Source organism: Camellia sinensis, chromosome 13, assembly GCF_055761805.1.
Source record: "Camellia sinensis isolate YWXY chromosome 13, ASM5576180v1, whole genome shotgun sequence".
In the NCBI taxonomy this organism is placed as follows: Eukaryota; Viridiplantae; Streptophyta; class Magnoliopsida; order Ericales; family Theaceae; genus Camellia; species Camellia sinensis.
The window spans coordinates 30,630,269-30,642,244 of NC_138973.1; the positions used below are offsets into that span (position 1 = coordinate 30,630,269).

An 11,976-nucleotide genomic window follows, 5' to 3' on the forward strand; every position below is an offset into this window, starting at 1 on the left:
CACATTCTTTTTTGATTTCTCATACCAAGGTGACAAACTAAAGTAAAATTTAAAATTGAAGAGTGAAGAGTGAAGAGTGAAAAATATTATTTACCTTTTTCCCTATTTTTGTGACCATAAAAATACTTCTCCTAACAATTGTTAAAGTACAAAAAAAAAAAATTAATGCTGTAGTGTGGACCTCAATTGGTCCGAAAATGGATGTCTGGATTCGGACAGCCCCAAATAGGCCCACTGGGCCGCTGACTCGTTCGCTTGTTTGCAGACTTGGAACCGCTAACGAGCGAGAAACTCAGAGAGGAAGAGAGCGAGAGAGAGATCAGAATCAGAATCAGAATCATCAGATCGAAGAAGAAGAAGACGAAGAAAAACCAGAGAATTGAGTGCATTACTGTGTAGAGAGATACATAATATATAGATATAGATATAGCGAAATGGGGACGACGAGTGCACTAGCGCCGGGACTGTCAAGGAAGCTGAAGAAGGTGTTGGAGACAAGGACAGACACACCGGATCTGCTTGCGTCGTTGAACACTCTCTCCAGCTTCTACACAGACAACAACCCCCAGGTCCGCCGCAACCTCCGATCCACCATCGAGAAGCGCTCTCTCTCCATCAACCTCGAGTTCCTTCTCGCCTCCGATGCCGCCCAACAGGTCTCTCTCTCTAAATCTCTCTTTCTCTCTCTTGAATTTGTGCTCAATTGGAATTCTTGTAAAAATTGGATTTTAGGCTTTGGATCGGGTCGAGGAGGAGGTTAATTCGCTGGCCGAATGTTGTGACAAGTAAGATGTTGATCTTGCTTCTTTTTTTTCTTCCTCAAATTATTGTGATTTTTCTTGTTTTGATTAGTATAAAATTTGTATGTTAATGTGTTTGAACCTGTATTTTGTTTTTAGTACACCATTTGTTTCATTTCCAAATTTTAGCCTGGAAAAGCTTGATGATAATAACTGCAATGGCTGCTGCCACTGGGGCTCTTTGCTATTTGGTAGAATAAAAATTCTCGATCAAAAGAATTACATTCAATAACACTCCATTTGGATCGTAGGGTGAGAAAAGAAAAGAAAAGAAAAATGAGATTTCTTTTTCTTCTTTGGTTTGTCAAGGAGCAATCTTGGTATTAAAAATATTTTAAAACCAATCAAGTTGTTTTCTTACCAAATCTCATCACTTTTGGTGAGAAATGAAATAGGCTTAGTAAGAGAGTTCTCTTTCTTAGCATTTCTTATCATTTCTCACCAGATCACCCCCATCCAAACGGAGTGTAAGAGCATTCTATGGAGCTCGCCTTTTTTATTTTCCTACTTCTTTTCTTGGGAAGATTTAGATGAGAAAGGGAGATACCTAGTTGATAAATTTGTAAGGTGCATAATCTTGCTTCAATGAGCTTTTAAATGTTAGACCATATAAATTTTAATAAGAGGCTCAAGTGGTTTGGGTTTGTGTAATTTGTGCTATTTTTTTGAGTGATTTGTTGGAAAGAAATGTTGGGATTTTCAAGGAGAAGTTCGAAGAATTAGAAACTTTGTGGGATAGAATTTGTTATTTGTCTTCTTTTTGGGCTTCAATATCATCTCCTTTCAAGGGGATTCATTTGTTTTTTACTACTAGAGACAGTAGAGCTGTGTGCGACATTGTTGTCAAATTGGGATACGAATCGTGTATCGTTTTTTAATTTTTCTAAAGCGCATGTCATACTATATCATGTATCGTAAGATACTTTAATACCTTTAGAAATAGGTAGAAAAATAAATATAGTTATGAAAAAACAAATATCTTATGAGAATAAAACACTAAACAATGTATAATTCTGTCAATTGCAAAAGTAAAGTTTCTCAAATTAAATATATACATGCAACAATACATATTATCTTCACAAGGTTTAAATTAGTAATGCAAGATTCTTGATACTATACAATAGATACGTCAAAAAGGTCGAGAAATAAACTAAAAAGTACCATTCTCCTACCAAAAATGAAAATTTTTGACAATATTAATTTACTTAAAATAATTTGAATATATATATTTTTTTCAAATTTGCTAAAAAAATTGAAGTATTATGCAACATATCTATCGCATTATGCATCATGTATTGTATATCGCATCACGTATCGTATATGTATCGTAAGATACATTTAATTTAAGATACGCATTGGTGATAGTATCGATTTCCTTTTGAAAGGTATCAAATTGTAAGATACATATCGTGAATCGTAAGATACTGACAACATTGGTGTGGGATAAGTAATTTTGGTTTTTTCATTTTTCTCCTTCTGCTTTGGGTTGCCCTCATATATTTTTGTACTCTTTCTTTTTCCTTTAGTAATATTTTCTTTTTTTGCTGATCAAAAGACCGCATTTGGAAACTTTAACTTTGTATAACTGCAGGATTGCAAAGGCTTTGAACAGTTGTAATGCTACCACTGGGGATATAATCAGTACCACAGAGAGGCTCAAACAGGAACTTGAAATTACTACACAAAGACAGGAGATTGTCTCATGCTTCCTTCGTGATTATCAGCTTTCTAATGAAGAGGTATAAATTAAATTTGGTCATTAGATATTGTGCTTTGCTCTTCCCGGCATTGTGAAATATATATCCATTATGTTTATTATCTGTATCCATTGATAGTGGCTGTTCCTTGTATAGATAAATGCGCTGAGGGAAGCAGAACTGAATGAGAATTTTTTTAAGGCACTTTCTCATGTCCAAGAAATTCATACCAACTGCAAAGTATTGCTTCGAACTCATCATCAGGTAAACTCTCTTTCTCTAGTCATGATCTTGCACTTTACAGCAGCGTGAAATATGCCATACAATTGCATACAGGAATGCAGAGCTTGGTATCTGCACTTCATATTGTTATTTAAGATAGAGTTTTGTAATGATTTCTCATATCGATGATCATGTACAGTTCATTTGACTCTGATCCTGTTATTTTTTCCATAATGGCAGATGTGTGAGAATTCAATTTTTATCATTTTAATGTGATTATGAAGAGGATGCCTGATATAGGGCTGAAGTAAGTTATATAGGCTTTGGATGTTCAGTGCCTGAACATCAAAAAGAGGCAAGTATATTAAGGACGGTTACATAGTGGTAGTTGCAGATGCTTTGATTTTTTGGTTGGGAAAACGACATAAATAAAATCTAAAATTTGTTAGAAAAGAAAATATGTGAATTTGCAGGACTTAATGTTGAAATATTATTTGAGGCACATGAATCAGCTAACCTTTTTCTTATGTCGTGTGTGTGAATGAGATGTAGTTGTGTTTCTGTCTGTGTGTATATTTATTTATCTCTCTGTATGTATATATGGTACCAAACCAAACCAAACCAAGCCTTATGTCCTATTAGATGGGATCGGCTACATGAATCCTTCTTCTCCACGCATCTCTATCAACGGCCATTTCGTTAGTCAAATTAAGTAGATCCATATATCTATTTACAACGCCAGCTAACGTTAATCTAGGCTTACCTCGTCCCCTAACACTACCATCTGCCGTTACAGTATCGCATCTCTGCATTACTGCCTCTGTTGGTCTCCGTTGAATATGACCAAACCATCTCAATCAGTTCTCTCTCAACTTATCTTCTATCGGTACTACTCCTATCCATTCCCGAATACACTCATTCCTAATTCTGTCTTGTCTAATATTGCCACACATCCACCTTAGCATCCTCATCTCAGTCATACTCATCTTATTTACATTTTGTTTCTTGGTTGTCTAACACTCCGTTCTATACAACATCGCTAGTCTAATAGTCGTTCTATAGAACTTACCTTTTTGTTTAGTGGGTATTCGTTTATCGCACAGTACCCCAGACGCATTTCTCCACTTATACTATGCCGCCTTGATCTTAGAAGCCACATCCACATCAATCTCCCCCGCTGTTGTGATAATCGACCATAAATAATGAAAATGTTCATTCTTAGGCAGTTATGATTCCTACCCCATTCCTGCGTCTATCCTTACCACTATAATACAGTTTAAAACTGGTATCCTCAATTTCCCTAATTTTCTCACCCGTCCACTTAGTTTCTTGTACGCAAGCTATACTAACTCTTCTCCTAGTCATAACAACTACCAATTCCATCATTTTACTAGTTAAGGTTCCTATATTCCAAGTGGCTACCCTAAACCTATAGTCTTGGACTGGCTTTTTTACCCGCGCTCGTCCAGAAAAACGCGGGAACCTTTGCCCATTTTTCATCGCACCTAAGCGTCGATGCGATGTCCTTGCTCACTTTTCGAAACACCCAGAGGCAGGCGCAACGCGTCACTTGAGGGGAACGACCTAGCATTTAAACGATTCAAAGTAGGATTCATTGTCATAAGGGGTCCGATTAGCTTTTTTATGTGTTAGCTGTCAGCTATCTAACATACAACCCTCCTTAACCCGGGCTTAAGACCGGCGGAGTTGTATGTATATATGGTAATACATAATTTTTATGTATTGTAATGCTGTACATGCCATTTCTCCTATGAAACTTTGATGTCCTTTTGTGTATGTCAGATAGGACTTCCCATTGGACAACCCTTTTCTCTATTGATTTGAATAGATTATTAGAAACTTACCTTGCCATCTTGATTAGGCCCAGGGAAATCATAGTTCTGGAGTTTTACTAGTGAGGAAGTTTATATATACCATCTGAAAATGCCATGTCAAGTTAAAAAACGAGAAAGCTCATAGATTTTTTTTTAGTTAACTTTATAGTAATATTGTTGTGGATAATTTTATGTTGCTGAAAGATTGCTTCTTTTTGAAGGCCTCCAATTTACCTTACAAATCTCTTAGTTTTTGCTTGTATCTCAGCTCTGAGGGCGAGTAGCACATTTGACTTGCCTTTGGATGCCTACTTTCTGCAAGCAGTCAGTGCTAATCAATATTTTAGGTAGCTGAGCTTAGATTCTCAGTTTATGAAGCTGTTTACTTTTGGTTGATGGTCTTTTACTTTTGTTGGTTGGAGGTCTTTCTTTATTTTCCCCCTTCTAAATAGAAAAATAAAAAAAATAATACATGGAATTTACCCAAGGACCCTTTTCAGCGTGCAGGTTTGGAGCTCATGGATATGATGGCTGTGTACCAAGAAGGAGCCTATGAGCGCCTGTGCAGGTGAAGCTTTAGATGAATGCAAACTACTCAGTTTTCATCTTTTTTTCATTGATATTCATTGTTTATCTTGCTAGTGTGTTGTCCAAAATATGAAGTTTTATTTTTTATTTTTTTTATGAAAACGTCTGTATAGCCTCTTAAACTATAGTTTCAATCGCTTGAGAGACTTTATCTTTTTATTTATTATGTATCTCCTTACTCTCATTTGGTACAGGAAGTATATTTCACCTCTTAATATAATTGGTTATCTGGAGGAAGCACGGATGTGCCTCCTAGGATGCTGCGTTCGTCTCAAACACCAACACACATAAAACATGCCTTTTTTATCCTTTTTTTTTTTTGGTTGAAAACTACACAAGTTCCAAACACATGCCAAAGTATGTGTCTATTGCTTGGACACACACACACACACAAGGCCTTGCCACATGTTTGAAGTCAATAAAATGAGGCTCAAAGATTAAAATTTTTAAAAAGAAAGTATGGATTGGTACACATCCTTCTTTTCTTTTGGGATTTTAATTGCAGATGGCCGACCTGGTTGGCACAAGTATTGTCAGGCCGTAAATTAATACAGCTGCACAAAACCAGCCCTTGACTGCTATAGTTTGAGCAGGGCAAGGTTGGTGGTGCTGTGCATGTCTATAGTGCATTCATCAGGGGGAAAAAAAATGGAAACTCTAAACCCTTGAAAGTTGAAACTTTAATTTAATTTAATTTTTTTTCTACTTACGACTTCAAAACTTAAGACATACAGGCTTTCTATTTCCATTTCTTTTCTAAGTTATAAATGTGAAAAATGGGTCACTTGTCAATTACATTGATTGCGAATTATTGAGTTAACTCAGTCCTATTTTATGTTTCTTTTGAGTTCATGCTGCTGTTCAATTTTGTCTCTTTAATATTAGTAGTCAATGGCACAATAATATTTTGGTGATTTCATAATTTCAAGGGTTTTTCTATGTATCAAAAACTGAATAGGAAATTTTTTTTGTGTGGATATTCTCATTTTAAGTTTTCGAAATTAGTTTATTATAGTTCTGTGGCTGTTGCATATATTTTTTAAAAAAATTTATTTTTGAGGCTCTTCTCTCTTCATCTAGGTGGGTTCAGGCAGAATGTAGGAGACTGGGTGACACTGATAATCCTGAAGTCAGTGAACTTTTGAGAACAGCAGTGCGCTGCCTCAAAGAAAGGCCTGTCCTTTTCAAGTATTGTGCAGAAGAGGTAGTTTTATATTATAAAAGCTTTAAATATCGAGTCATTCAAAATTGTACAAAACCCATCGAGTTTCCTAGCAGTTTACATACATATTTCCATTGTTATCATACAGGTGGCAAATATGAGGCATAATGCATTATTTAGGAGGTTTATAAGTGCTCTTACCCGTGGAGGACCTGGTGGAATGCCCAGACCCATTGAAGTACATGCTCATGATCCCTTACGTTATGTAGGTGACATGCTAGGGTGGCTACATCAGGTGTGGCACACATTCCTTTTTTTTTTTTCCCTTGTTTCTACTTTCAATCTTTTGAGAGCTGAAACTGTTTTTATTGTGTAAGAATTACCTTATGGCATAATTCTGTCCCTTTTCTTGCAGGCATTGGCATCTGAAAGAGAACTTGTCCTTGCATTGCTAGATCCAGATGCAGTGGTTGATACTGGCCCGACTGCACGCCGATTCTCCTCCAAAGGTTTAGAGAGTGATATAGGAAAAAATGAGACTGACTTGACGTTTGTTCTAGACAGGATTTTTGAAGGAGTTTGCCGGCCATTTAAAGTTAGAGTTGAACAAGTTTTGCAGTCGCAACCTAGTATTATAATTTCATACAAACTTAGTAATACCCTGGAGTTTTACAGCTATACTGTGAGTTGAATGATAATCCACTTTTGGATGAATCAGTTGTCTTGTGGGTATTTCTTTGCTTGTTTAACAGTTTATTCTCTTACAGATATCAGATTTGTTGGGGAGAGAAACAGCCCTTTGTAACACACTTTGGGCACTAAAAGATGCTTCTCAGAAAACATTCTTTGACATTCTGAAAACTCGAGGAGAGAAGCTGTTGCGGTATCCACCCCTTGTTGCTGTTGATCTTTCTCCACCACCTGCAGTGAGGGAAGGAGTATCAGTATTGCTTGAGATAATTGAGACGCATGATGGCATGATGGTTCCTGCTTCAGGAAAGAAGTCTGACTTTGATCCGGTGATATCTGCATTACTAGATCCTATTATTCAGGTGTCTTATGCTTTACATTTGATGATGTTTTTTCCCTTATAATTGACAGACCTGCTCCTAGTTGACTTTGATCCGGTGATATCTGCATTACTAGATCCTATTATTCAGGTGTCTTATGCTTTACATTTGATGATGTTTTTTCCCTTATAATTGACAGACCTGCTCCTAGTTGCTTCATTTTGAGACAAATACAAAGTTCATAGGTGCTAGATATCTGCAAAATTTTGAGACAAATACAAAAATTTTACATTCTAATTATAAGCAAATTTTACACCCACAGTATTTAACTTTTGGGTAAGTTACACTTTTCACGCTCAGACATCTGAATTTCACTTTGCTCACTCATCTTCTAATTGCAGCAAGTAAGTCCTTGGACTTAAACTCATGCTTCAATGTGGTGCTTCATCACTCACCATTTAAAATTTGGACGGGAAATTAGTATTAATCAGTTTTGATTCAATAATATTGGGAGTGTTTAAGGCTGTGGCCTCTTGGGTGTTTCTTCTCTCTCTCTCTCTCTCTCCCTCCTCTACTGTGTTCTACATCAATTTGGTAAACAGAGCTTCATCCTATTCCACCAATTTGATGTTAAAATTATTTTCTTTACATTAATGTGGATCAATTTATCGTCTTACCATGGGTCTCACATCAACTTGACTGCATCAATTGCTCTCTCTCTCTCTCTCTCTCTCTCTCTCTCTCTCTCTCTCTCTCTATGTATATATGTAATCTATGCATATTTCCAATTATTGCAGATATGTGAACAAGCAGCAGAAGCACACAAGTCCAAAGGAGCTATTCATTCCTTTAGAAGAAATAGAACTACTTCTGACCCAAGCCAACTCAGTAAATCATCTGTTGATGCAATTTTGGCAAACAGCAACACTTTAGCTACGTCTCAGGTTTGTATTTGCTTACGCCTTGTATTCTCACCTTGTTAGATCTCAGATTTCTCAATGCTTGTACTGGAATTTCGTTTACTTTATGCTGTGCTGCTCGTCAAAGTTGTTTATACATTTATATTACATGCTTAATAGTTAGACAAACTGATTGCTGGTCTAGAAACAGCTGTAGGTTCCAATTACACGTGGCGCATCAGACTTCAGTCTGCAAACTACATATGATTGGGTGACCTAACCTGTTCTATTGAATTCTCTGGACTTTTTTTTGTCTCAATTTATCCCCCTTTTTCTACATTAAGCTGATCACTCATTTTTGTGAGACAGAAAATCTTGATTTTCCCATGTAATATGCGAAGTGCTGAATTATTCCAAACAATTCACAGTTAATCCCCCCTAGACTTTCTGTTCTTTCCTTCTCTTCTTTGCTAGTTTAGAATTTAATGCTTTCCACACATTGATAGAAGTTATTTTAACTAGTTCAAGATCTTTGTGGGTTTAAATGTTGGTGTAGTTGATTGATTTGATGTCATTATGATCTAGACCATCAATCTTTGATCCATTCCTCTTTGTACATTTCTTTCTGTCCATAGACAATGTGCTATATTGCTACAGTTTGCACTTCGCTCGTGTATTTTTTGTTATTGCTTCGGAGTCTTGTAACCTGAGATATTGTGGGTTCATGCAGACTAGTGAAACACCCTCCAAGATTTTCCTCATCAACTGCTTGTGCGCCATCCAGCAACCATTATTAGGACACGAGGTTGCATCTGAATATGTGAAAAAGCTCGGAACAATGATAGATAATCACATGAACAGTCTTGTGGAAAAAGAAGTCGGTACCATTCTAAGAAGATGTGGCTTGTCAAACAAGATGTCTCACTTCCAAAATTCATTGAACAGCGAGGAAATCCTATTAGCTGAGATGGAGGACACGTCTCCAACCGCTCTTTCAGAGTGTTTGAAGGCGTTCTTTGGACTTATTTTAGGAAGCGAGAGTTCTCTGCCAGAGTTTGAGCAGATGCAGGTACCAAAGTTACGATCTGAAACTTGTATTCAAGTGGCTAGATTACTGGCTGAAGCGTACGAGCTTATTTACAAGGCGATCATGGATCCAAAGAATCGGTACCCAGATCCCAAGTCCTTGGCTAGGCATCCCCCTGATCAGATAAGGACCATCTTAGGAATTTGAAACAATGTTTTCCTGTTATTTTGAGGGGATTATTTAACAATCCTTTTTTTTTTTTTGGTTCATAGTTCTTGGAACTGAGTTTCTGTTGCTATTATTCTTTTGGGATTGTTGGACAATCTGCTGCAATTCAAGTATAATTAGTTCAATGAATGAAGTTTTATATTCCTCAAAAAAATAAAAAATAAAAAAAATAAATAAATAAATAAATTAGTTCAACGAAATTTCTTGATCATCACTATTATGGACACACGTTAAAAGATTTTCAAAAATTGCCGATTTTTATTGTTCTCAATTTTATACAAAATTGAAGAATTATTAAATGAGACCTTGAGTATTATGCTAGGCCCCAATTCCAAGCCAGCAATCCTTATCCATTTTTAATTTTTAATATTTAAGTTTGGAATTAGTATTTAAAACTGTAGAAATTATTTTTTAGTGTTTTGAGAAGTTGATAAAAAATTGATTTTTAATTTTTTTAATTTATTTTGTCTTTTTATAAGTAAATTATATGAAAAATTATGTAATTTAAAATTAATAAAAAATTAAAAATTAATTTTTTTCCAACTTTTGAGAAGAGCACTTAAATAGATTGAGTTGTCCATTCTCTACTCCTTTTTATTATTAAATTTTTTGAAGTTATCCACTGACTTTAAGACGCGTTGGCTTTTATCATTAAGTTTCAGAAACCAAGACTGATATTATCTTATCATATGACCTGGTCTATTCATTATTTTTTCAATAATGATTCATCCCACTAAAAATATCACCACTAATAGCACTAATGCATTAAAAAAAAAAAAAAAAAAAAAAAAAAAAAAAACACAACTCCAAGACCAAAACATCACATCATTAATGACGGGACCCACTGCCACCTAATTAGTGGGAGCACTAATTAGTGCCCCCAAGCATTTTTCCTATTTTTTTCGTCTGGTATTATTTTAGTAAGAATACTGCTATATGCATAGGAAGAAGATATTAATTAAGGGCGGGACCCTCTATTCTAGAGGTGCTGTTTGTGTGTGGGGTTCAAACTATCTATTTCATAGATTTTTGTGTGTTTTATGGAGAAAAAAATTAATTGATATAATATTTATAATTATATAATTTATTTTAAAATTTGTGTTTTTTTTGTTTGTTTTTAAAAAATAAATATATTGAAATTATATAATTAAAAATATTAAATTTATTTAATTATTTTATAAATAATTAATATTTAAAATCTAATAAAATAAATAATTTAAATTGTCAAGATGGGATTAATAATAAACTTTACAAATCTCAAAGCTACCATCCACTCTACACCAGGGATCTAATCCTCTAGAATATTTTTTGCCTCCGTTTGGGAAGTGGGTTGACTTTTTGGCTTTTTGGCTTTTTTAGCTATTTTAACATGGGCTAAAAAGTTTGGTTTGGGAAGGGCTTTTTGGCTTTTTGGCTTTTTTGACTTTTTTTGTGAGAGAAGAATATAATGATTATGAGTTGGATAAGATGTTTTGTTTTTTGTGGCTAAAATAGCCTATTTTGTCTTTTGTGGCTAAAATAGCCAAAAAAAGCCCCGTTTAGCTCTTGCCAAACGGAGCCTTTTTTTTCCTTCAAATGATTTTAAAATAATTAAAATTTAATTATACAAAAATTAAAAATGATGTCATAAGTTTGTTTATTTATTTAGATTGGGACATATGTTTGTTTGGTTGTCATTTGTCAATTAATAAGTAGTTAATGCGACTAAAATTGTAAAATTTGTCGTCATTTGCAAAGTTTGGGAACCATCTCGCGAAAACGATGTGTGACAACATAGCACTCTTTTTTGATAAAGTGATGAAATAGTAATGAATAGCTTTTGGACTACATGTTAAAATATGAACTATTTCATTCACATGAGCCAAATATTATACATATATATTAGTGTATGTCCGTATCTGAAAGTATGGTATAAATAATATTGATATATATTTTAAAAAAATAATTAACATAAATTATTAATATTGGTATCACATTCTTTATAAAAAAATCAATTCAAAATAATAATAATTTCACTGTTATAGAAATCAATTATAATAAATCAGTTTAAGATATCGTACAATGGTGGTTTATTTAAGTTAAAATATAATTTATCAAATTCATTTGTAAAAGTTTAAATTAAAATATTAATTTGTATTTGAAATTATTATTAAACTTTTTATAGAATTTCACCATCTAAAAAAGTATAGTATTTAAAATACTCATTCACTCTCTCTCTCTCTCTCTCTCTAACGTCTCTCTTTCTCATTTCCTCCTCTCATCCTCTCTCATCTCTTAACAAACACTACATCTCCTCTCATAGCGCAAATAACAAACCCTTTATTTCCTTTGTTCGATCTTCCTCTCTCTGTATTTTTTCACTCGATTTTATTTTAAATTTGTGATTTGATTTTGTTAAAAAAAAAAAAATCAACATCCATTTCAAAACTTTGTTTAAAACCATAAAAAATCAACACTTATTTTCCATTAAGAAATTAAATCTATTTCATAAATCAAACTGAAAATAAA

The 11,976-nt window shown here is 34.3% G+C and overlaps 1 protein-coding gene across 1 annotated transcript; it reads left to right on the forward strand.

Moving 5' to 3' along the window:
- The first annotated feature begins 205 nt into the window (after positions 1-205).
- On the forward strand, positions 206-9,593 carry LOC114294734 (oligomeric golgi complex subunit). The gene is made up of 11 exons (XM_028238893.2): positions 206-656; positions 733-785; positions 2,392-2,539; positions 2,654-2,761; positions 5,055-5,122; positions 6,223-6,346; positions 6,453-6,599; positions 6,720-6,986; positions 7,072-7,356; positions 8,112-8,258; positions 8,944-9,593. Exons 1-11 carry the CDS (start codon positions 435-437, stop codon positions 9,445-9,447), a joined length of 2,073 nt encoding a protein of 690 aa, XP_028094694.2. The 5' UTR covers positions 206-434; the 3' UTR covers positions 9,448-9,593.
- The last annotated feature ends 2,383 nt before the right edge of the window (positions 9,594-11,976 follow it).